General features: G+C 40.5%; 1 protein-coding gene across 2 annotated transcripts in view; it reads left to right on the forward strand.

Annotated features, from left to right (window-relative positions):
• DOP1B (DOP1 leucine zipper like protein B) overlaps positions 1-26,727 on the forward strand; it is a 97,603-nt gene that overhangs the window by 23,325 nt on the left and 47,551 nt on the right. The window contains exons 3-11 of one of the 2 annotated variants that reach the window (XM_032778282.2): positions 6,928-7,109; positions 7,199-7,369; positions 10,840-11,029; positions 14,938-15,036; positions 16,236-16,359; positions 21,222-21,322; positions 21,769-21,877; positions 25,763-25,883; positions 26,506-26,625. In XM_032778282.2, the coding sequence (XP_032634173.1) occupies positions 6,928-7,109; positions 7,199-7,369; positions 10,840-11,029; positions 14,938-15,036; positions 16,236-16,359; positions 21,222-21,322; positions 21,769-21,877; positions 25,763-25,883; positions 26,506-26,625 (1,217 nt within the window). Of the gene's footprint in view, positions 1-6,927; positions 7,110-7,198; positions 7,370-10,839; positions 11,030-14,937; positions 15,037-16,235; positions 16,360-21,221; positions 21,323-21,768; positions 21,878-25,762; positions 25,884-26,505; positions 26,626-26,727 lie in introns of those variants that run through there. The other variant, XM_032778292.1, reaches the window with a different exon arrangement.

The following is a 26,727-nucleotide window of genomic DNA, read 5'->3' on the forward strand; positions in this document are numbered from 1 at the left end:
TATTTTTCATGGGTTGTTTTTTTTTTTTTTCATGGGTTGGACGTGGGGAAAGCAGGAGCGGTGCCAGGGTTTTTGGTGCCCTAGGCGGGGGTCCTTCTGTGCTCCCAGTCGTTGGTGGCAATTCTACGGTGGGGGGGTCCTTCCGCGCTCACGGTCTTTGGGGCACTTCGGCAGCAGGTCCCGGAGCGAGCGAAGGACCCGCCGCAGAATTGCTGCCGAAGACCTGGAGTGCGGAAGGACCCTCCACCGCCGAATTACCACCGAGGGCAGCAAAATGCCACCCCCCCAAATCCTGGTGCGGTCGCCTAAATGGAAGCTCCAGCCCTGGGGGAAAGAACAAAATTCTTAAGACTATATGACTAGTTCAGATGTTTTATAGATATGTAGAATTGGTAGTTTCTCAATGAACTGTAAGAACAAAACTCTGTAGGATTATGATGAATGTTAGGAAGCTTGTTGCTAGCAAAATTATTTGATTTGAGAAGCTGAATTACAAGGACATGTTTGTGATGTTTAACATTCTTGTCACCCCCTAGTTAAATCACTTACTTGGAAAGGAGCTGGAAAAAATGTATCCTAAGTGAGCATAAGCAACTATGTATCTGAAGGAACTGCAGTCAGATTGCACTGACTCATGAGAATCAGAAAAATACTTGGCAAATTATGTCATAATTCCTAAAGCTATGGAGAGAGATGTATAGTCTATTGCAAGTGTTGCACTAGGAACCAGGAAGAAGTTGTTCAGGGCAGTGACTAGTATAGGTGTTTGCTAGGTAAGGTATAAATTAAGGCAATAATGCAATGAACCTGCAAGGCTCAAGGCCTGTAAGACAATATCTTAACCAAACTAAGGCATAAGGCCCCAAAAAACCTTAGTATAAGTAGCTAACCAAGATTAACCCTAGATAAAAGGTATCGAGAGATACTGCTGCAATGACTAAATTGCTAGTAGGTAATCACTGAGGTAGTAGTTTATAACTGCTTGGGCTATTTTTAGTTAGGGACCTCTGACCACAAGGATGCCATGGTAACTAATTGATGTATATGCTAATAAGCTTTAGGTAAAAGGATTAATAACGTATGGGGGGAAGGGCATGCCAACATTAGCAAGGTGAAAAACTATAAATAAGGAAAAGAGGCTGAAACCTCCTACTGAATATGCATTGGGCATCGTGGCATCAGTGTAACACATCATGAAGGTTATATCCTAGCCTGCGTGCTGGGGAAGGGAGAAATATAGCTCTTGAGAAAGGCCAGGATGACTACCAGTGGTGATGGTGAGGGGGAAGATAACTAACGCTTCAAGGTTTTGGTTTTGTTTGTTTTGTTTTTCACAAAGGATGGTGTAAGTATTGGGATGCTCTGCTCATTCTGTATTACCTCTACCTGCCTTGCTGGGTTGGTGTGTGTGTGACTTTGCTAAGTGTGTTAATAAAACTATAACTATAGTGTGATGTGCTAAGTGAGAGAGTGTTGCAACCATGCACATTGGAGATCCCAACTGAGCAGTAATTCTTAATGCTGGGCCTGATCTTGGGACAAGAACCTACCAAATTTCAGAGTGCTAAATGGGGAAACTAAATCAGTAATTTAATCAATAGATCAGGCAACACTCATTTTACAGCATGTAGGGTGGTGTGGGTGCTATCACAATTTTAGTTAATCATTAATTCAATTTTAATCCCGGAACTATGGCTTTTGGATTCAACAGTGCTGAGCACCCAGAGCTTTTATTGAATTCACAGGGAGTTGTGAGCGTTCAGTACCTCTGAAAATCAGGCCTTTAGCCTCTCTGCTTAGCCTCTCCATCTGCTTCATGAAGTTAATTTACATACCTCATTTAACTGTTGTAAGGATGTAGTAGGTAACGTTTGCAAAGCACTTTTTATGTTCAGAGTCCCAAGTAGTATTAGATAGTCAGGGATGCATACTGTGAGCCATGTTTTGTGACATAAAATTCCCAAACGTCCCAATTAAGTTTACTAAAATAAGTTAATCGAGTACTTAACTGTGGTGCAGCATATTTGTTCCAGTTACACACTTTCCTCCTTCTCATGCCTGCCTCCAAAATTGAGTATTATAATGAAGATAATTATGGTTTGAGCCTGGGACCCCACTGTGCTAGCCACTGTAGAAACATAACAGAAGCACACCTCTACCCCAAAGAGATTATGATCTAAGTGTAATGCTGTAAGTAATGGGTAGATAAAAACAACCAGATGGGGGATCACAAGAAAGCAATTTCAATGACAGTGTTCAGCGTGAAGAACAGTAACCACATAATTTGACCGTGTTTAGACAGATGGTTTGCTTTTTGTAGACATCATGGCAGAAAAGAGGTTTAAGGTCTGATAAGAACAATTTATATTTATTTTGAAATAGTAACATTTTACTAAAAATGTCCCTTGAATTTTGTTCAAGACTGCACTTCCTAATGACATACATAATCTGACCAACTTCTACTGGCCATACTGTTGGATCCCATACAGTGCAACTAATCTAAATCTACTCAAACACATAGTCTATCATTAAGCAAAGTAAAATATAGGCTACAACAAAAATGTAGACTTGGATCTTTGCTGTAATATTTTCTATTTTGTTGAATTTATAAAGTTACTGAATTAGAACAAATTAATGGATATGTTTAAGACAGTTGTGTGGGGGCAACTGGAAAATGACTAGGAATTTTCTATTGTACTCTTAACAAGGCTTTTGTTACTTAATTGTTAATTTGCAGAATACAAACATCTGTATGCAATACAAATTAGGAATAATAATGTCAAATTTGGTGAATATTGGCTAAGTACTTATTGGAAAATGTTCGTTCATAACTTCTGGTTCTCTCTCACTTTTGACATATCAGCTGATCTCCAGTATAGTTAGACATGTGTTAGAGTCCAATTAATAACATGCTTCCTTTTGGCATCCTATCTTAAAGTAAAGTTTATAATTCTATAAAACAATAAGCCAACCTTATTTGAATTAGTTGTTTTCTTTTGCCATGGCTAAAGTAGCTATATATATAATAAGTAAAGTAAAAATGATTCATGCTCCACCTACTCTTTCCATTTTCCTGGCTAATTCTGCCTCTTCCTCACACTTTTACCCTCTGCAAAACAGCCATCCATCATTTCTAGCTCAGTAAGACTCCAAAAACAACTGAAAAGAAATAAAAGGACAGATTTTTTTTCAATCTTCCAGATATGCCTATTTCTCCTAACTGTCAGCTACTCCCTATTGAAGGATAAACTTTCAGTTAAGAAAAATAGCAAAACAAACAAAAAACTATTGATCCTATCTTTCAAATAAAACCTACCTGTTCTACCAAATCTGCTTAAGATTCACCTCTGCCAATTTTTGTGTAAATAAATCCTGAGCTGTTGACCTGACCGTCTATAACCTCTAATTGTAACAGATAAAATAGGTAGTAGTTTAGCTTAATTACAGCAGAATTCTTTCAAATGTTGATTATGCATGAGATTTCAAGGAGCTTTAACAATATGGAAAATATGAAGTACCTACCATATTCCACTTGTTCAGGACAAAAAAGGCCCTGACAAAGGCTGCTAAATTTCTAATCTGTAATCAAAGAATAATTCCTGCAATTTTGGGGGAAGGTACACAGTGGTTGAATCCAAGATTTAAGTTTAAGACAATTCAGCCTTTTTTAATGGAACTGTGACAGGTGCTTCTATAATATTCTAATGTATTCTGCAGTCTGATGTAAAGGCATTTTGTGTCTGCTGGAAAACCAATGGTAGTCTTAACCTGTAATACATGTATTTTCATCTAATGTTGCTTTCTAATGTCCATCTTCAGTAGAGTATTAGGATGCAACTTGCTAATGAGGAAAAGATTTAAAAACAATCTTCCACCACCACCCCAAAAAAACCCTGAAGGCATGAATTCATTTTCAAAAAAATAATTTAATAAATCTCAGAATTCTTCCAGTTTGGTGAAAGGAAATCTGGATAGAGTAAGTCTTGATGATTGAACTTAATTTTAAGCATGCATAAAATTTTGGAAAGGCTAAGGAAATGCTAGGGAAATGTGATCTATATGAAATTACCATAAGGTAGATGTACAGCTAGTTGAAAGACCATATTCAAAGTAGTTATCCACAGCTGGCTGTCCAACTGGGAGGATGTATTTAGTGGAGCCCCACAGGGGTTAGTCCTGGGTCTGATACTATGCAGTATTTTCATTTAATGGCATGCATAAGAGTGGAAAATAGACTTCTAAAATTTACCGATGACACCAAGCTGAGAAGAGATTGCAAGGTCTTTGGAGGATAGGATTAGGACTTAAAACAACTTTAGCAAATTGGAGAATTGGTCTGAAATCACCAAGATGAAATTCAGTAAAGAAAAGTGTAAAGCAGAGGTTGGCAGCCTTTCAGAAGTGGTGTGCCGAGTCTTCATTTATTCACTCTAAGGTTTCATGTGCCAGTAACACATTTTAACATTTTTAGACGGTCTCTTTATAAGTCTATAATATATAACTAAACTATTGTTGAATGTAAAGTAAATAAGGTTTTTGAAATGTTTAAGAAGCTTTATTTAAAATTAAATTAAAATGCAGAGCCCCCCGGAGTGGTGGCCAGGACCCAGGCAGTGTGAGTGCCACTGAAAATCAGCTCGCATGCCGCCTTCGGCACACGTGCCATAGGTTGCCTACCCCTGGTGTAAAGTACTACACTTGGAAGGAAAAAGTCAAATGGACAATTAATAAAATAGAGGGTAACTGGCTTGGCTATAGTACTGCTGAAAAGGATTTGGAAATTATAATGACTCACAAATTGAATGAATCAACAATGTGACACAACTGCAAAAAAGTCTGTTATCATTCTGGGGTGTATTAACAGGTGTCGTCTATAAAACATTTGGGACAGGGAGATAATTGTCCCATTGTACTCAGCTGGAGTACTGTGTCCACTTCTGGATGCCACACTTTAGAAAGGATGTGGACAAATTGGAGAGTTCAGAGAAGAGCAACAAAAATTATAAAAGGTTTAGAAAACTTGGCATGTGAGGAAAAGTTTTAAAATAAGCTGGGCATGTTTAGTCTTGAGAAAACAAGACAAAGTAGGGAGCTGGTAAGTCTTCCGATATATTCAGGACTGTTGTGATCAGGACTGGTCAATTGTTCTCCATGTCCACAGAAGGCAGGACAAGAAGTAATGGGCTTGATGTACATCAGGGAGTTTTAGATTAGATATTGGAAAAACTTTCTAACTATATGGGTAGTTTAAGCTCTGGAATAGGCTTCCCAAGGAGATTGTGGAATCCCCATCATTGGAGGCTTTTAAGAAAGGTTAGCCACCTGTCAGGGATAGTCTAGTTTTACTTGCTCCTTCTCAGCACAGAAGTCTAGACTTTATGACCTCTTGTGGTCCCTTCCAGCCGTACATTTCTATGATTCTATGCTTGGTGTAGGATTACTCATTAAGAAGCTATGAATTAAGCGGCCTGCATGTGAAGCTATGATTCAAATGGAAAAGCCCTTCTTATGACAGCTCACTCACTGAGCAAAACTCTCACACAGGTGCTCTGTCATTGAGGAATGGCACCATAGCTCGTGGATTTAGGACAGTGTAGACTAGTTGTTCATGTTTGTCCAAATTTCAAAAGAGACAAAACGATTACAGACTTGCTATTGTGCAGGAGAATTAGTTACGCACCCTTTCTCCACCAAACTTTTGCTGATGCCGAGAGTATTTTTCCTTTTGTTATTCCTAGGGCTTTTTAAGTGTCCTATTCTGCTAGGGGAGATTACTTGCAGTCATTAGAAAGTAAATTTGTACAAGGGACACGTACTATATAATATGACATTATTTTTGCAATACCTCAAGTTCCATGATTTTACTGAATAGTGTCATTCATGACTAGTCAATAAATAAGTTCATTGATAATTAACTGATAGAATATTATGGTATTTGTCTTGATTTGAATAAGTTAGAGCAAGAGGAAAAAAGTATTTACAGCCTAGATATTTTCTTTCTCCTGATGAGTTAGAACTTTTAGAGTAAACAATTTAAGTATATATTTAGGGGGTGTGAGCCGTTTAGTTAAGATTGTGAAGGTGTACCAACCAAAGTCCAGCATTCAGGCAGCCCTCGTACCTTCCGGCTGTAGACATTACAAACATTATGTAGAAGAATTCTTCATGAACTTTCTAAAATTTGAAGGGGAGCTCCATAAATGTGTTTTACCTTAATTTTATATGTGAACTTTTATTATGTCATGGATAGAAGAGATCATACTTGGATTTAGATTTGTGATGAGTCCTCTACACAGCAGCTGTCACTTTTGTGTGTATTTTTTCCCAGCTAAATTGTTTTTTAAATGATGATCAGTTTTTCGGTATGTTTACATGGAGCTGCTCTGAGAATCTTCACTTTTACTGTAGTTTCAGTCTTGAGCCTGGAGATAGTAATGATTGTTGTAGTCCATGTTCTTTAAACATTTCCATGCTCCTTACATTTTATTGTCCAATAGGAGATAACAAAATCAGCCATCTTTATATGTGAGATAAAAAAATAAAAGCTTACAGGTTGTGTGCAAGGAAAGATTCTGTTACTACTGAACTCTTCCCTCCTTTCCCAGCCCTTGAATGCCGAGAAAATTTCTTCCTTTTCTTCCTCAATTCCTATCCCATTTACCCTCAGTCTTTGACTTCGGTCTTCCATCCTCCAAATAAAATAATTTCCACACCAATTCTTCAAGTCTAGTGATCTCTGCTCTGTTAATGTAATATTATGCATTTGTCGAAGAAAACTCTTGAATGCCTTATTTAATTCTACTAAGTAAATTATCTGTCACAAAACCTTATTTCAGTTAAAGTATTGACTGATTAATGTTGGATGTTATGCATGTACAAAACCTTTTGTTGTTCCTTCCTTCTCCCCCATCCCCACTGTTTGTACAGGCTCTTCAAAGTAACCTGAAGTACTCCCTCTTGCCAAGACGTCTGATTATCAGTAAGAGATTATCTCAGTGCTTACATCCAGCTTTACCTAGTGGAGTGCATTTAAAAGCACTAGAAACCTATGAAATCATCTTTAAAATCATTGGGACAAAATGGCTTGCCAAAGACTTATTCCTCTACAGGTAAATTGCTCTTTGAAAACTCAGACTTAAAAATTTCATAATAGATTATTTTTTAAAATGACCAAATCTTTCTTTTTCTTTTTTTAAAGCTCTGGCTTGTTTCCCCTGCTAGCAAATGCAGCAATGTCAGTGAGGCCTATTCTTCTCGGTCTGTATGAGAAATATTTTCTTCCTCTGCAGAAGTCCCTCTTGCCAAGTCTGCAAGCCTTTGTAATTGGACTGCTGCCTGGATTGGAGGAGGGGTCAGAAATTTATGACAGGTGAAATTGCTTTTGTTACTTTAGAAATATAAAATGCAATACTCAGTCACTTCCCTATTTATTGAATTTTTATATATATATTTTGAAGGAACCCATATCTAGAAATCCTCATCCAGAGGGAGAATGTCTAATAGAGGGCTACTGAGTGATGGGATGGAAAGAGTGAAATACTTGAAGTGGGAAGGGAACAGAAGAAAGACAGATGCATGAATGCAAGGGGATATGGGGAGGGGTAAGGGAGAAAAGAAATGCAAGGATAAGAAGAAATTGAAAAGTTAAACTTTGGGGGGAAAATTGCATTAAGTCAAATTATTGAGTCATCCACCATAGTTAGAAAGCAGCACAGCTCTCCTTTCAAAATTTCTGAATACTTGCCTTTCAAATTTGTAATGGGGCATTGAGGAGATCTTTTGACAGACTAAACTAAGCCTGTATTTTTTCCATTCCTTAAATCTTTTGATAGAGGGCGGTTCCTGTTTTCTGTACATATCTAGACTGCAAGCATTCTATACTAGAAGACCACCTTGTGGTCGTGGTTGCACTAGTAAATATACCACTTCTAAAACTCACTATCAAAAATGACTTTTTCACCCAAAGCCCCTTAATGCGATATTGAAAATGACCAGCTAGTGTGGTTAGGTTCAACAAAGCTCAACACACTTTGTAGCAATGCGTGCTAGATACCTGGTTGAAGGGGTCCTGTTGCAGTACACTTAGTCACTAGGTTTTTGGTTATGTAACGATTGTACTTCCATCAAGTAATAGCCGTAACAAAACTATTTTGCAACAACCTATTGCAGGAATTGCGCCACTAGATAACTTTAATTATATTTCACTGACTATTCTCTATATGTAGACGGTGACTAAATGTTTGTCTCATACAGTACATATGTGTTTTCCAGATTGATGCATTCTGTTCTCCTTCCCAAAAAATGATGGAATTGAGCTTAGTTGTAAATGGTTTTGTTTATCTTCATGTAACGTTTCTTTGTAAAACAGTCTCAAGTCATGAAGGCATAGAAAAAGCTTTATTTACATTGACAGCATCTAGTGTTATGAGTGAACAAGAATAAGCTGCATTTGTTTAGTGACTGGTAACTAGCTGTTAATTGCTGAGTTACCGGCTGTTAGGCAGATGGATAAGTATAAGTGTTGCCTCTTCTACAACTGCTACACAAAAGAGTGAGTTTAAAAGGGTGTGTGTGTCTGTGTGTGTGTGTGTGGTTAGATTGGTTTATACCAGGGATTGGCAACCTTTGGCCCGTGGCCCGCCAGGGTAAGCACCTTGGTGGACCGGGCCGGTTTGTTTACCTGACGCATCCCCAGGTTTGGCTGATCGCAGCTCCACTGGCTGCAGTTTGCTGCTCCAAGCCAATGGGGGCTGCGGGAAGCGGCGTGGACCATTGGATGTGCTGGCTGTCGCTTCAGCAGTAATACATCTTCTACAATCAGAATATAGTTAATAATTCTGCTGTATGTGAACTAGAATAGTGGCTTACATACTCATAGCTACATTGGTTGTGCAGAATTAGTGAGTGAAAATTTTTGTGGTCCTTAAAGTAAATAAGCTAACTGAATGTACGCTGGAATCAGGTTGTTAGATTAGAACCAAGCTTTACATTCTACATGCAGTATTGCAGACAATTGGAAATTAAAGATGGAAGAAGCTTGACACAGTTCAGGGCAACTGCATCTGTATTCCCCCTCTGTGGTCCAGCAGGGCATCCCTTTAGGCTTTCAGCTCCCCAGAGATTGCCTCGCTTGAGTGGAGAGAGATACATACTTCTTTCTGACTAAGGGATTTCCACACTTCACAGTCCCCTGACTAGACTGTGAAATCCTCCACGTCTGTTAGCCTATAAGGTGCCACAGGACTCTTAGTCTGGATCTGTAAAAGCAGCAAACACGGCTACCCCTCTGATACTGAAATGCATGTGTTTCACTGAAACAAAGGCTACATCTACACTACAGGATAAATTCGAATTAGCTTAAACCAATTTTATAAAACAGATATTATAAAGTCGATTGTGCACGTCCACACTAGGTACATTAATTCGGTGGTGTGTGTCCATGGTCCGAGGCTAGCGTCGATTTCTGGAGCGGTGCACTGTGGGTAGCTACTGTAAAATAATGAGGCCAATAACATTGATTTGCATCCACACTAACCCTAATCCAATATAGTAATATCGATTTTAGCGTTACTCCTCTCGTTTTGTAGGAGTACAGAAATCGATTTAAAGAGCCCTTTAAATCGATATAAAGAGCAGTGTAGTGTGGACGGGTGTAGCGTTAAATCGATTTAACGCTGTTAAAATCGGTTTAACAGCGTAGTGTAGACCAGGCCAAAGTGAGTTAACACACAGCTAAAAATCATTATTATTCTGTGCAAGTCCTTGCATAGTATGCATGAGAGTCTTTCAGTCCAATTGGTTCAGTAATTAGCTACCAGAAACTCCTGCATTATTTACTGTCCAGTTACAGTTTGTGTGACATCTATGCAAAACGGGTAGTTGCCAGAGAAGTTGCCAAAACGGGCAAACATTGTTCCATTGAGTGTGCACAATGGTAAGATTCATTCTAGCACTTGCCATTATGGCAAAATTATCTTGGAAAGGGTAACATTGAAAATGCAAATAAAGGGAGGATATTGAAAATGGATGTCAAAAAAGCTACACCAGGGGTGGGCAAACTTTTTGGGCTGAGGGCCACATCTGGGTGGGCAAATTGTATGCAGGACAGGTGGTTGGAGTGTGGGAGGGGGTGCGCTGTGCAGGAAGGGGCTCAGAGCAAGGGATTGGGGCAGAGGAGAGATGCAGGGTGTATGAGGGGGCTTGGCAGGGGTTGGGGTGCAGGAGGGTGCAGCAGGCAGCTCAGGGCAGAGGGTTGGAGTGCAGGAGGGTTGCAGCAGGCAACTTAGGGCAGAGGGTTTGGGTTGCAGGACGGGTGTGGGGTGCACAAAGGGGCTCAGGGCAGGGAGTTGTGGTGCGAGGTGCAGGCAGGGGGCTTAGGACAGGGAGTTGGGGGGTGGGGTGCAGGAGGGGTTCGAGCTCTGGCCCGGCACCGCTTACCTAAAGCAGCTCCAGGGTGGCAGCAGTGCACACCTGGGCCAGGGTAAGCTCCCTGCCTGGCCCCACACTGCTCCAGGAAGCACTGCGGCCCCTAAGGGGAGGAGGGGAGGAGGGCTCTGCGTGCACTGCCCTTGCAATGCCTCCAGGTACCTCCCCCAAAGCTTCCATTGGCCTCAGTTCCCCATTCCCGGCCAATGGGAGCTGTGGGGGGCAGTCCCTGAGGGGTCAGATCCAGCCCACAGGCTGTAGTTTGCCCACCCTTGAGCTACACGGTATTAACAAACTGAAAGTATTGCACTTAAAGTCAGTGACAGAGTTCAGTGGAATTAACATATTTTACATGGAAAGATAAATATAATATTATAATCTTTTTTTCTCTCCCCCCCCCCCCCCCCCATGCAGAACAGATGCTTTGCTTGTGAAGCTGTCTGTGCTAACAGGCCAAGAAGTGTTCTATGCTGCTATCTGGGGGAGTGTTCTGCTCAGCCCTTCTATAAGACTTCCTGCTTCTCTATTTGTTGTGAGTCATATCAATAGAGAGTTGTCTGGAAAACAGCAGAAGTACATGCTGGGAACTGATTATAAGCTCACAGTAAGTTCATTACATTGCTAGTGGGATATTCTCAACTACCATAATGCTGCCACAAACTGGAAAACAGTATCCTTCTTCATACAAATTAAAGTCCCGATCTCTTTAAAGAGCATCAGTAAGAGAATGAAATGTCTAGTTCAAAATTTGCTCAGTGAGTGGAGAATCTCAGCTGAAGTAATAATAATTAAAAATAACTCTTGCAAACTTTGACCAATATGTAGAATGGCAAATAGGTCATTTAAAAAAACATGGTCAGTGATGCAAATAAGGAATGAATGGCGTTGCCTTGTTAGAGTAAAACTGATTTAACCCTGTTATTTAGTTATATTGCAATAGTGCTCAAAGACTCCAGTCAGAATTGAGGCCCTATTGTGTTAGGCATTGTACACAAACAGTTCAAAATCCGTATCCGTTTTATACACTATAAAAAACAAAAAAGGAGAGGTGGGGTCAGATCCAGTGCATTCTTACACTTAGTGAAAAGACTGTCCTCTGCAACCACTAATATTAGCTGCCTACTTATTGCAGTTGTCCAGAAGTGCTTAGGAGAAGAAGACTGGAGAGTCTCGTAATTCTTGGCTCCAGAAAGTAGGACAAAAATTTGAAAAATGGGAAATGAGTAGAGAAGCAGTGCCTTGGGGGAGTGAACTGCCTAAGGGTGCTATGTCCTTGACAATTTTTAACCAAACTCCTTTACAACCCCAGCATTTCTGCACTCACCTTGGGCTGCAATTTCTTTGGTTACAGGAATATTAAGTACAGCATTAAGGATTTGACTTGGTCTAAAATCAGAAAAGACAAGACATGAAAAATAAAGCTGACATGCCCATCTTTGCTTACTCCATTTGCCTTTAGGAATGGAACGTCAAACTCTCTGTCATTGTACATCAGACACTGTGTTTAAGATTTTCTTGATTTTTTTTTTAAACTTTAACACTATGCACCTTTTGACATTATTTAAAATAACATACAACTAAACCAAACCGCAGTAAACCAACAGGAGAACTCCAGTATCTGTTGTCTTGTATTTAATTTCTTGAAATTGAAAAATGTTTCATAGGTTTTAAATTATCTATTGTTTTACCAGAAATACTGGAATAACTATAACTAATCATCAGACAGGATGTGTCATCTCAAGATGCATTGGCAGGCAGCAGATATTCAAAATTGTGGCCTACCCAAATATGTGGAAATGCTAATCGTTATATATGAATCATGTTTATGTTCTCTTATTTGTGGAAAAAAAGTTCTTTAAATGTGTAGTATTCAATGCTTTCCAAGTGTCGCCGTGCCTCAGTGGATCACAGCTGAAGATGCCAGATGCCTGACAAACTGCTGAGAAATTACCCAGTAATCATACTGTTGCCAGTTCTTTAGTATCTAGTATCTAAAGGTTTATTTATAAGAGGGGAGGAAAAAAAGGAGAGAGTTCAAATGCCCAAAGGAATCAAATACATACATGCATTGCAAAGTTCTTGGATCGGTTTTGAAGCAGTGATGGAATGAACTGCTGGTTTATAATGTCTCTGGTAACATCTGAAAGATTGGAAGGTCCTCAGTCCATTGATTAGAATGCTCCTTTTAGCGTAAGTCCATAGTCCAGAGATGAGAGCAGGAGAGAGGCAAAATGGAGATGTTCCAGGGCCATTTATACTTTCTCCCATATGGAGGGAAAACTGTTTTATGCTATGTCTACACTACGGACCTTATAGCAGCACAGCTGTAGCAGTACACCTGTGCCACTGTAAGGTCTCCCGTGTAGTAGCTATTGGCTAACAGGAGAGAGATCTCCTGCCGGCATAATTAAACCACCCGCAACAAGCGGCATTAGCTATGTTGTCAGGAGAGCCCCTCCTGCGAACATAACGCTGGCCACACCAGCACTTTTGCCACAGAAACTTCTGTCGGTCAGGGGGCTGCTTTTTTTTACATCCCTGACCAACAAAACTTTTACCAACAAAAGTGGTAGTCTAGACAAACCCTGAGTTTGTGGAAAAGTACAGGAACAAGATGGAGTCCAGAGTCACATGAGCAAGTCACATGCAGTTGCATGCTGTGATGAGTCATACCAGGAGTCATTACCCATATTCTGGCTAAAATGTCCTCCGGAAGGCCCATCCTGCGGGGATAAGCCTCTTCCATGGCCCATTGAGTTTGTTGATGGGCTATAAACTTGAATGGTCCATTCACACTGTGCTAGCTAGCCTAGATGTAAACTAACTTAGGCCAGGTCTACACTGCGACTTTAAATCGGTTTAATGGCTGATATACCGATTTAACGCTGTATCCGTTCACACGACGTCGTCATATTATCGAGTAAACGGCTCCTTAAATCGATTTTCGGAACTCCTCCCACGAGAGGGTAGCGCTAAATCGATTAGTGATAACTCGGATTAGGGTTCATGTGGACGAAATTTGACGTATTGGCCTCCGGGCAGGCATCCCAGAGGTGCAGCACTGACCGCTCTGTCGACAGCAATCTGAACTCGGATGAAGCGGGCAGCGTAAACAGGAAAAAAGCCCGCGAACTTTTGAATTACATCTGGCTTGCCCAGCGTGAGCTCTGATCAGCACGGCGGCGACTGGCAGTTTGAAATCGAAAAAGAGCTTCAGCATAACGTATGGGAGATACTAGGTCTGATCGCTGTAGGGCAGACAAAATTCTGTTGTATTCCAGCTCCGTTACAGAAACACGGAAAATGCCAAAGCGTTTGATAAAAACTCCAGGATACACAGCGCTGGTGTGACAAGGTAACGGGGAAGCCAGAGCTCAAATGGACGGCTCATGAAGGGAGGGAGGCGGTACTTGGAGGGGGGGGAAAAAACCCCTTCCAGCTATCCCACAGTCCCACAGCAGTCTTCTGAAAATTATTTGCATTCTTGGCTGAGCTCCCAATGTCTGTAGTTCAAACAAGCTGTCTGGCGTGGTTCAGGAACAGCTCTTCAGTTTTATTTCCCCCCACCATCACGATAGAAAAAAAAAAGGAAAGATTGCTGGTGCTATGGCGTTTTGCTCATGCCACTCGCGAAAAGGCGCCAAAGGGTATGTCTGCTCTGCCTTTCACAAAGGAGGACACGCGGTGAGGCTGTACCCAGCACACACCGGGCAGTGTTTTCTGCCATCAGGCACGTGCTTCTCAACACGGGAAGTGGGAACTATGGGATAGCTGGGAACAGCTACCCACAGTTGCACGTCTCCTGAAATCGATGGTAGCTTTATCGCATGCGACGCAACACATCGATTTCGGGGATCCCATGGGACGCGGCTAAACCGATTTTATTAGATCTGTTTTGTAATATCGGTTTAAAGCTAATTCGAAATAATCGGCAGTGTAGACGTACCCTTAGTTATCACAGGACCAAACACATTTGAAATATAGGTATATAGTTAATACACCTCTACCCCGATATAATGCTGTCCTCGGGAGCCAAAAAATCTTACTGCATTATAGGTGAAACTGCGTTATATCGAACTTGCTTTGATGTGCCGGAGTGCGCAGCCCCACCCCACCGGAGTGCTGCTTTACCGTGTTATATCCGAATTCATGTTATAACAGGCCGTGTTATATGGGGGTAGAGGTGTACTCATAACTTCAGGTACAAAAAAGATAAACACATACAAACAGGATAATCCTATTCAGCAAATCACAACTTTTCCATTGACACTTTACATGACATGCTTTGTACAAGATTTGTTGCAATTGTATAACAGAGGTAGCTGTTATACTGATATACATGGTCACATTTTAATCCTATAACGTCACACCAAGTAAAGGTACTGATGTTGGTATTCCTATTAGAAGATAAAATAAATAATTAAAATATTTAATACCTATCAACAATATTTATAACAGGTAATGATTATAAATATAAATAAAATGGTTTTATGTCTCTTTTTCAAATTACAGGTAAAATCTTTGCGTGTATCAGTATTGGATTCAAATGTTCTTGTGCAAAGAAACACTTTGGAAGTGCTTCTCTTCTTTTTCCCATTTTATACATCTTTGGTAAGAACATTATTTGAATGTCATTATGATTACGTTTTATTGGTGGAAGAATAAGATCTTTCTGAGGGAAGATTCTTGTAGGGTCCTACATAATCTAGATATTCCTGTGAATACACACCAGTTATTTTCTCTTTCTGAGGATATGTCTCTATGACACCCCCCCCCAAAAAAAAAAAAAAAAACCCTGCAGAAGCAAGTCTCAGAGCTCAGTTGTACAAACTCGACTTCATGAAGCTTTACACTGTGTCCATAAAAATAGCCATATAGACATTTCTGCTTGGGTTGGACTTTGGGTTCTGAAGCCTTGGGAGAGGAGTGGGTTTCAAACCCTGAGCTCTAGCCCAGGCTGGAATATCTACATGGTTATTTTTGGTGCCATAGCATGAGGTCCGCAAGCACAAATCTGTAGACGTGGGCTCTGAGACTTGCTGCTGCACGCTTGTGGGGGCTTTTTGTTTTTTGTTTTTAACTCCCTTTCTTCCCCTCCCCATGTAGACATACCCTTGGGGTCTAATCCTGCACCATTTGCAGTCACTAGTTTGGCTGTGGACTTCAGCAGGGTGAGGCATCCACTTTGTTCCCCAGAGTGGCACACAGTGGTTACCATCCATTAGGCCTGAGACACCGCTGGTGTTCTTAAACACACACTTAGGGGTTGCTAACATAAAATGTGAAGAGCTCAGACCTGAGCAACTATGTATAGGAAATTAACTGTATATTTTTATTTTTCTCAGCTAAGAGTTCTTAAGTGGTTGGGGCTGTCTGGACTAAATTAAAATATTTACGCAGTATTTGAAAAATCAAATACTTGGTGCATCATTAGATAGATTTTTCCCCTATTACTTTTTGCTAGTTTGTCTCCTAGCATCATCCTAGTGTTGAAGATCTTAGCTGATTTAATTTGTTAATGAGTAACAAAATTGGTTAATTCTTAATTAGGCTTGATATCTTAATTGTGGTTATGCAATAAATATTTGAAAATGACCACACAATTTTAAAGGAAGACTTCAGTGGATCAATTTCTACTGAGATTTTTAAATTGCAGGTTGTTGATGGTTTGTCCCTGTTCTCCTTTAGTAGGCTAGATCTGTTAATAGATCTTTGTCAGTATTATATCGGTTACTGGTAGCCATTAGAAATTAGCTTAATTGTGAATTTTACAGTTCACCTACAGCTAAATGTCTTTATTCTTTGTCTAGGACTACAGTGAAAGTGCTATTCCACTGCTCAGGTCTGATGTAGTCCATATTCTCTCAGCAGCTACACAGACAGTCTTGAGGAGAGACATGTCACTAAATAGAAGATTATATGCGTGGTTGCTAGGTACTGTGCAATATGTGGTGACATTAAGTTTAAATATCTAATTTGTACTTTGAAAAAGTATGTTCGAATGTAGTGGACAGAGATAAATAATAGAAGTCTCTTCATTCTGTTGCTAAATGACAACTCTTTTTTGCAATTGAGAATTCTGTTAAGCCAATATTGTTTCAGTTGATAAATAAATTCTGCCTTCTTAAATCTTAGTGTCTCTAACAAATACTTGATATCCCTCATCACAGTTCAGTCTCGGAATGTCTCTGTAACAAGTTTGGACAATAACTTAAGTCAGAGAACAAACATGCCTGAATCTGAAGTGGAAATGATTGTTCTTTGTAATCTGTGAATTTAGATTTACATACCATAGCATTTAAATGCATCTACAACAGTTCTGTACAGATGCGGTTCTTAAACTGTTTGTAGTATGTGAGCTGCTATTAAGTAGAACAAGGGTTGCTTTAAAGTAGTGAATCGGAATCAAAATCTTGTCCAATTAAAATTACAACGGTGATAACATAGTTTGAATATAACACAGTTTGAGTAACAAACTGATAACAGTAATTACCAAGTTAGTCTTCCATTTATAAGATTCCTTAATACCAGGCTGGCTTGGTTGTGTCTCCTCTCCATGTGAGGAGAGATTAATAAAATAGGGACTTTTCATGTTGGAAAAGAGATGACTAAGGGAGGATGTGATAGAGGTCTATTAAATCATGACAGGTGTGGGGAAAGTAAACAAAGAAATGCTATTTACTCCTCATAACACAAGAACTAGAGGTCACCAAATGAAATTAATAGGCAGCAGGCTTAAAACAAACAAAAGGAAGTATTTCTTCCACAGGTTGACTGTGTATTGTGTGAACTCCTTGCCAGAGGATATTGTGAAGGCCAAGACTATAATAGGGTTCAAAAAAGAACTAGATAAATTCATGGAGGACAGGTCCATCAATGGCTGTTAGCCAGGATGGGCAGGAATGGTGTCCCTAGCCTCTGTTTATCAGAAGCTGGGAATGAGCAAGAGTAAATGGATCACTTGATGATTTCTTGTTCTGTTCTTCCCCTCTGGGGCTCCTAGAATTGGCCACTGTTGGAAGACAGATACCTGGCTAGATGGACCTTTGGTCTGACCTAGTATGGCTGCTGTTCTCTTCTGTTATTGCTAGTGAAATGCTTTGTCCTGCAGAGAACTGATGTTGGATCTAGAGCTTCAGTCATAACTCACAAGGGTGTCAGGGTTTTGGGAGAGGCACAGAAAATAGCATGATGAAATCTTGGCCCTGGTGCAGTCAGTAGTAATACTCCCATTGATCTCATGGAGCCAGAATTCTATCCAGTTACTTAATCTCTGGGGGGAGGGAGGAGACGACGACTTTGATAGGCTCTGAAGGTATCTATCTCTGTCTTTCACTTCCAGAAGGATGCGTCAGGCTGACACCATTGGGAGGGATTTGATCTGCTGTTGATGATGGTGATACATGTACTACCATAATCACCAGGATCCCATTGTGCTAAGCACTGTACAAAGACAGATCTAAAAGATGGTGCCCACTCCAAGCAGCTTACAATCTAAATATAGGGCAAGAGACAACAGATGGATATAGACAGAGGACTAGTCTACACTGGCAATGCTAAAATGCTGCTGCAGCAGCGCTTTAACACGCCTTATGTGGTCGTGGCACAGCTCAGGGAGAGAGCTCTCCCAGCACTCTATAAAACCATCTTCATAAGGGGAGTGACTACCAGCACTGGTGCACTGTTTACACTAGTGCTTTACAGTGCTGAAACTTGCTGCACTGGGGTGTGTTTTTTCACACCCCTGAGCGAGAAAGTTGCAGCACTGTAAAGCACTAGTGTAGACAAGCCCAGAGAGAGGGTGGGAGAACAGGAAACAATGAGACGATATTGGTCAGCATAAAAGGCATCGATCTCAGCACTCCAGTATATCAGACTTTATCAAGTTTTTTGTGTCGGTATCTTAAAACTCTCCTTTTCTATGATGGGTGTGTGGTTTTTGGGTTTTTTTTTTTTTTTTTAGGATGAGAGGGAGACAGTTTTGCAGATGTTTATGGGGACTTCCTCCTGAGTATCATGGAAATGTGGGAGAAGGCAGAAAGGCGCTTGTTTGAAATTTTTAACAAATGGACAATGGAGTCTGGCATCACAGACTAATTGGAGGCAGGAGTTGACATCTCAGTAGTGAATGAAAGATGACAGGTAGGGTGGGGATAGCCCATGAAGGGCCTTGAAAGTGAGGACAAGTGGCTTATGTTTGATGTGCTGTAGGAGAGGGAGCCCAGTGAAGGGATGTAAAAAGAGACGTCATGCGGTCAAAACAACCAGCAGAGGAAATGATCTTTGCAGCAACTTCCTACTTGAATCCAAGGGGGGCAAGACTGCATTTGTCCAGGCCAAAGAGAAGAATGTTTTAGTAACAGACATAAGAGCCTGCACAAGATTTTCACTGTGTGGATGGATAGGAAAGTATTTTAGGTGTTATGCAGAAAAATCTACATGATTCAGGTTACATCTACACTATGGGATTATTCCGATTTTACATAAACCGGTTTTGTAAAACAGATTGTATAAAGTCGAGTGCACGCGGCCACACTAAGCACATTAATTCGGCGGTGTGCGTCCATGGTCCGAGGCTAGCGTCGATTTCCGGAGCGTTGCACTGTGGGTAGCTATTCTGTTAGCTAATCCTTATTTCCCGCAGTCTCCCTGCCCATTTGGAATTCTGGTTGAGATCCCAGTGCCTGATGGGGCAAATCATTGTCGCGGCTGGTCTGGGTAAATGTCATCAGTCATTCTTCCTGCAGGAAGAACGGCAACATCATTTCGCGCCCTTTATTCCCTGGATTGCCAGTCGACGCGCATGGCATGGCAACCATGGAGCCTGTTTTGCCTTTTGTCACTGCACCGTATGTGTACTGATGCCGCTGACAGAGGCGATACTGCAGCGCTACACAGCGCATTATCTTGCATGATAGCAGAGACGGTTATCAGTCATTTCTGTACCGGTTGCTGCCATTGTAATTGGCAATGCGATGACGGCTAGATCTGTCGTCTGTACGGTTATGCTTGCTATTATGCGGTGCCCTGGCTGAGGTCAGCCTGGGGCGCAAAGGCAAAATGGGAATAACTCCCCAAGTCAATCCCTCCTTTATGGTATCTAAAAATAGTCAGTCCTGCCTAAGAATATGGGGCAAGTGTACTAGAGAACCAAGTTATATCAGAGAACCAGAGAGAACAGCCACTCCGGTGTCGATCCCGTAGAAATGATGAGCTGCATGCCATTCACGGGGTGCCCCTGCAACAACCCCACCCATTGCTTCCTCCTCCTCCCACCTTCCTGGGCTACGTGGCAGTGTTTCTCTCCCCCCCCCCCCCCCATTTGTGTTCATGAAAGTAAAAGAATGCAGGAATAAGAAACACTGACTTGTTAGTGAGATAAAATGAGGAGGAGGCAGCCTCCAGCTGCTATGATAGTCCAGGCAGGGACATTAAGCGATGTGGGAGAAGAGCCCAGCATCCCGCTGCTATGATAGTCCAGCGAGTACAGAATCTTTCTTTACACGTGAAAGGGAGGGGGCTGATGGAGCTCAGCCCCCAGTTGCTATGATGAGGACGGTTACCAGCCATTCTGTACCATCTTACTGGAATGACCGGGAATCATTCCTATTTTTACCAGGCGCCCCCGGCCAGCTCAGCTGAGGCAGCCAGGAGTACTCAAGCAGCTATCAGTATATAGTACCGTTCTGCCACCGGGGAGGGAAGAGGAGCGGATACTGCTCTTTTACTGCGCAGCATCGCGGTCTACCAAGCAGCATTCAGTTACACATAGAGGTGACATTAAAAAACAGTCAAAAATGATTTTTTTTCCCTTTTCTTTCACGGCGGGGGGGAGGAGGGGAGGAAGTAATTAAGCTATTACCTGAACCATGCCGTACAATGTGTTTGAACCTACAGGCATTGGGAGCTCAGCCAAGAATGCAAATACTCATGAGACTGCTGTGGACTGTGGGATAGCTGAGTCCTCAGTACCCCCTCCCTCCCTCCATGAGCGTCCATTGATTCTTTGGCTTTCCATTTATGTTTTGTCACGCAGCACTGTGTAGCTGGATTTTTTTTTCAACGCTTTGGCATCGCTTCTGTAACGGAGCTCTGATAGAACAGATTTGTCTCCCCATACAGCAATCAGATCCAGTATCTCCTGTACGGTCCATGCTGGAGCTCTTTTTGGATTTGGGACTGCATCGCCACCCGTGCTGATCAGAGCTCCACGCTGGGTAAACAGGAAATGAAATTCAAAAGTTCACAGAGCTTTTCCTGTCTACCTGGCCAGTGCATCCGAGTTCAGATTGCTGTCCAGAGCGGTCACAGTGGTGCACTGTGGGATCCCGCCCGGAGGCCAATACCGTCGATTTGCAGCCACACTAACCCTAATCCGATATGGTGATACCGATTTTAGCGCTACTCCTCTCGTTGGGGAGGAGTACAGAAACCGATTTAAAGAGCCCTTTATATCGATATAAAGGGCCTCGTAGTGTGGGGGACGGGTGCGGCGTTAAATCGGTTTAACGCTGCTAAAATCAGTTTAAACGCGTAGTGTAGGCCAGGCCTCAGTCATAGCCTGTATTAGAGGCCCTAGAAAGAGGCCCAAGCTGCAGATGACACAAAAGTTACTTGGTGCTTGGCCTCCACGTAAGCCCACATTTTTTGCAGGCATTCAGCCTGGTCTGGAGCATAAACTACACCTTGGACAAATTCAGGTTAAAATGAATATAATTGCTTCTATTGCTTGTTTTATGATATGTATGTTACATCAGTATTTTCTGTACTCCATGATGTTTTTATTTAATTTGTAGGCTCTGATATTAAAGGTGATACTTTTGCTCCAGATTCTGCAGCTTTTGAAGATCATGCCCTCTATTTTTTTGGAAAATATTCCAAAGATCTTTTAATTGAGGTTGGTATTTATTCTGTTAAACCTCAGAACAAACTGCCATTCATCTTGTTCACTGTGTGTCCTTCATGGCTGCTCCTCCCATCTGTTATGGTTCAGGAAGAGATCATTTTTTGTATTAATTTGGCAGGAAGTCTGCATGCATGCTGTGCTGTTTTATTCCATTTTATGGGCATGCAATATAAATGGAATCTAATGAAAACTGCCAGTTCCATCTATGCTAGCCTACCTGAATTACTAAAAACAAATCCTGTTTATCCAAAATTTTCTTGCGTATGTATTAAATAAACTGAAAATTTCCTTGATTATCTGAATTAATTTATTCCCCTACATTCTGTTTCATTAATCTAAGTTTGACACCTAGTGCAAGAATCAAGACCTGAAATTATTAATAAAATAACAGTATCTCTCCTTAGTAGTTGTCACATTTTGGTGTTTTCTTTTAACAGGCTTTGATTGAAATATTGCATCAGAAGTTCTCAGAGTCTGCCTTAGAAGATCATGCATATCTGAAACCTTTCCGTATCTTAATTAGTCTCCTTGACAAACCTGAAATAGGTAATATTAAATATCACTACTGACACAGACTGCTAAGAACTGCTGTACTATAGTGATGACATGATGTATAGAAGGCTTTCTGCTAATGACCTCCAAATGATGCAGTCCCTCCTCTAGCCCAGTTTCCAACCCTGAGTCCTATATTGCAGAGCAGCCATCTGTTTCAGCCTCAATATTCTGCTCCACTCCCCACTCGAGGGCTATTTTCTACCATCCTGTCGCTGATCTGACCTTCTCTTTGGTCTTTGCCTGCTTCTGGTCACAGCCCCTTTCCCAGACTGCATACCTCCCTCTGGCTGTTAGGGAAAAAAAGAAGTTCTTACCCCTCCCTGTTCACCTTCGTTATCTCATTTAGTTTAGTTTCTCGGGCAACTCTCCTCTTTCCGTACAGTGTCTTTCCCAACCTTTGGCTATCCCTGTCAAGCCTCCTCCATAGGCCTATCTTGTTCCTCCTGAGTCTCCCTTGACTGATGTCCATATCCTGTTTCCCTGCAGTAGTCATGTCCTCAGTCTGTCATGTGTTCAAGAGATCCACAGTCCTATAGTGCAAACTGGCAGTGCCTCACCCATAAAGGACCCGCACATCCTCCTACACTATGCAGGTGCCAAGATTACATACCTGATTTGCTGTATATACACCAATATTTTGTAAAACCTACTCAGAAGTATTTACTGTACTTGAACATGTGACAGACATGAGACACTTATGAGTAACTTGTGGTTATTTGAAACTTGTGTACTGTTTGGCAAGTTGTTGCTTACAGGATTTGTTTTCTTGCTGAAGGAATCTCATGCCTGTAATAAATGATGTTTTTTTAATGCTGTGCAGGAAACTGAGCATGGTAACCCTGCTTAGGAAGATTTTGTCATAGTATCTGTATAGATGGTACCATGAATGAATAATTCATATTATGAGTGTATAAATATTTAGCTGACAGCAACTTAAATCTTTTAGTATTTATCTGGAGGATTCTTCTATTTCATGGATGGTGGAGAGGAAAATATCCTTTGTTTGCCTCTCTCAATGCATTTGCCCCTTTGTTCTTTACAAATTCATCAATACATCAGACAGCATTTATGTGAAAAACCAGGATGAACGTGTACTGTCCTTTACCGAGTGAAAAATGTCCTGTACAAATTTTGTTCAAGGCGCTCAGTTCAGTGTTCATTTGTCTACAAAGGAGGTAAACTTCTCAAGTGAAAGTAACAATTCCTTCAGATGCTCAGTTTTATCTAACAGGATGCTTGCTTTTCTTGTTCAGGCGGGACTTTCTTTGAGACACATTGTAACACAGGCAGATTTGTTTTTAAAGGGTGCTTTCTTGCTTAAGGAATATTTATGATATAAGTTGTTATGTATAAGCACTGTTTGGTGTATGGACTTTATTTTTTTTTAATTTCTGAGCAGGAAAGCACTGTTAAGTAAAACTATTGGAATAATCAAATAATATCTATATTTTCTATATTGGGATATAAACTAAGCTATAATCCAAGAGCAAAAGCACTGAAATAAAACCTGTCCTGCATTCATCTAAACCACAAAATTAGAAATATTCCTATTTCTTTAGTACATAAAAAAGTACTAAAAAGCTTCTTGAGCCTTATAAATCAATGTGAATTAGACACTTAATTTCAAAATCAATATATTGCAAAGATACTATGCAACAAAGCATAACATAAAGAGAATATTTTTCTTCAAGGCAGTGTGTGACCTAGTGGATAGAACAGATAGAGACTGTGACTCAGGAGACCTGGGTTCTACTCCTGGCTCACCCCCTGGCCTGTTGGGTAACTGTGGGCAAGTCACTTCATCTCTCTGTGCCTCAGTTTCTCCACCTATACAGTGGAAATAATGGTGCTGATCTCCCTTGTAAAGTGCCTTGAGATCTATGAACAAAAAGCACTATATAAGCTGTAACCAGGGTCCCAGTGGGGGCCAGCTGAGGTCACTCAATTAGGGTGAACTGCAAAGAATGGAGCAGACAATCCCCAAAAAGCTGGTGGATATTCCAATACTTTGATTTATCAAACCAGCATAAAACAGCTCCTTTATTACCTCAATGGTTACCCAGAAATCCAAACAACACAGTTCCCTTAAAGTGATCCAGCCTCAGGCCTCCATCCAGGTACCCACATCAAAAATGATGATGTCTGAAAATCTTACTTCATCATAGAAAAGAAAAGGTTCTACCAATGCCAAAGGATCGGACACATTGCCTTCCGGGTTACTGAATATTCCAGATCTTACTCAGATACACACTACAGCCAATTCTTATTAACTAAATTAAAATTTATTAAAAAACTAGAGAGAGTATGGTTATAAGATCAATATACATACAGACATGAGTTCAGTTCATTGAGGTACAGATTCATAGCAGAGATGGTGAGCTTTGTAGTTGGACTATTTCTGAAAGAACTCTTTGAATAGGTTATACTCCAGTGTCCAAATATCCTATTCAAGGCATTCCAACATAACTTCCCCTGATGAAGCCTAAGCAGATCTGAGATTAACAGGATCAGGACCCAAGGATCTTTTATACAATTTCATGTCCTTTTTGACAAGTTGAAGTTCCTCTGGGAACAAAAGCTACACCTCTATGTCAATATAACACTGTCCTTGGGAGCCAAATCTTACTGTGTTATAGGTGAAACCGTGTTATACTGAACTTGCTTTGATCCGCCAGAGTGCGCAGCCCCGCCCCCCCGGAGCACTGTTTTACAGCATTGTATCCAAATTCGTGTTATATTGGGTGGCATTATATCGAGGTAGCGGTGTAATTAGCATGACTTTGAAGGAGGTCCATCACCGGTACTTAGCCATACAAGTTAACATAACGCAGTTTGCTTGTTCCTCCACCATTCACAGATGACTTGCTGTACATTTCAAAGAGAAATGAATACAGAGAGATCCTGTATTTTACAATTCATTTAAATGCCAAGATGTTCTTTTGATCTCTGAATTAACAGAATACAACATAGACAGGGGCTGATGATTACATTGTTGACCCTATTAATATATATGTAAATACACAAAAACTCAAACATTGTCTGCCCACGTGTCTTTTGAGGGTTATTTATTTTGCAGAATGTTTAACCCTTTCTAGCCATGCATTGCATAAACAAGAAGCATTACTCCTATTCAGTCTCTTGAGGTTCATGGCTGGGCCTCAGATGTGCTGTTAGCACTATGGACTTGCTTTTCAAAAGCACAGAGCAGCCACAATTCCAGTTAAAGTCAATGGGAACTACAGTTGCCAGGCATTCTGAAAATCAGGCCCTCCTTAGTGTATTTCTGATCCTTTTTTCCTTGATAAGCGTTTTTTTTCCTCTTCTCCATGTGTTAACCTGTGTGATCCTACCAACAGTTCAGATTTCCATGTATGGAGTTGAAGACTTCATTGTAATGCCAGCATATTAAAATGGCAGTGGGAACCCCCTGGAATTTGACTGTACAATTCTCATTTGAGACATGCACATTGTATATTAAATGTCATTAGCACACATTTATATAAGTGTCTGAAATGATTTAAAAACAATGCAAGCATTCATTAAGAAACTACGTTGTGATCTTTTGAAGTGAAATGTGGAATAAACAGCCCAACTTTTCAAGCAACTTCACACACAACCGTAAAATTCTGGCAATCTCACATTCTATTAAGGTGTACAGTTGTTTAATGTACAAATTTTTGATCTCACAAGCAGAATCTGGATAGTAGTTTAAAATGTCATAGAAAATTGTCTCATCCCTGTACTTCCTGTAAGTAACCATGGGATAGTACACTTCCTTTATAATCAGAAGTTCAGTTTTAGACTAAAAGCTTGTAATTGATTAGTTCTGTAATCAGTTTGGGGTAATTACTGAATTTAGTTTTCCTTTGATTGCAGGGCCACAAGTTGTTGGGGATTTGTTCCTTGAAGTGATTCGAGCCTTTTATTCATATTGCAAGGATGCCTTGGGTTCTGATCTTAAACTTAGCTACAGTCAAAGTGGCAATGTACTTACAAGGTATACCATAATCATTTTCAACTAATAGTTGAAATTGTATCTTTCTTAAGAGAGCTTACTAAAGTAAACTATTCAATGACCACATTGGGTAAATCTTACCTGTTTATTAACAGTGTGTTTTTGATGTAAAAAAAACTGAAAATGATTGTTGGATTTTTTTCCATCTATGTTTTATTTTACTTTATATTTCCTACCTTGAGTTCTCCTTTAGCATCACAGGGTTGTTCTCCTCCAACCAAGAGGATTTGAGATCATTGATTTAGATTCTTGGCTGATAACATCATGTTTATATATATATATAATATGTATATATATATATATAATATGCAGTGTTGCATTCATAAATACATACACCCACCCTGTCTCTCTAACATCAATTTATTACATAAATGTGTTGACAGAACTCAACTTTTTAGTTCACAAAATCAAATTAAAGGTTAAAGATTTCTCGTGTCTTCAGAAACACTTGCAAAATTCCAAAATGGTTATCTTTTAATTTTTGAATTAAGGAACTTCATGTCTTCTTTTTTTTTTCAGGCCAACTTTCTAAGAATGGTTCAAAGAATACAAAAATGTATATACTTGTTGTTTAGTCTTCACTGATCATTTGTTCTTCTTACAGTGCGATCAAAGAGAATAGAAGTGCCTCAGAAATTGTTAAAACAGTCAACTTGTTGATCACATCCTTAAGTACAGATTTTCTATGGGATTATATGACCAGATGTTTTGAGGACTGCTTCAGGTAGTTATGCTGTCTGCCATTAATGCAAAAATAAATTAAGAATTATATAGCTAGGACAACAGAGAATTGTCAATGAAAGATTTAAATGCCAGTGTCATGATC

The sequence above is a fragment of the Chelonoidis abingdonii genome, chromosome 1 (genome assembly GCF_003597395.2).
Source record: "Chelonoidis abingdonii isolate Lonesome George chromosome 1, CheloAbing_2.0, whole genome shotgun sequence".
Lineage (NCBI taxonomy): Eukaryota > Metazoa > Chordata > Testudines > Testudinidae > Chelonoidis > Chelonoidis abingdonii.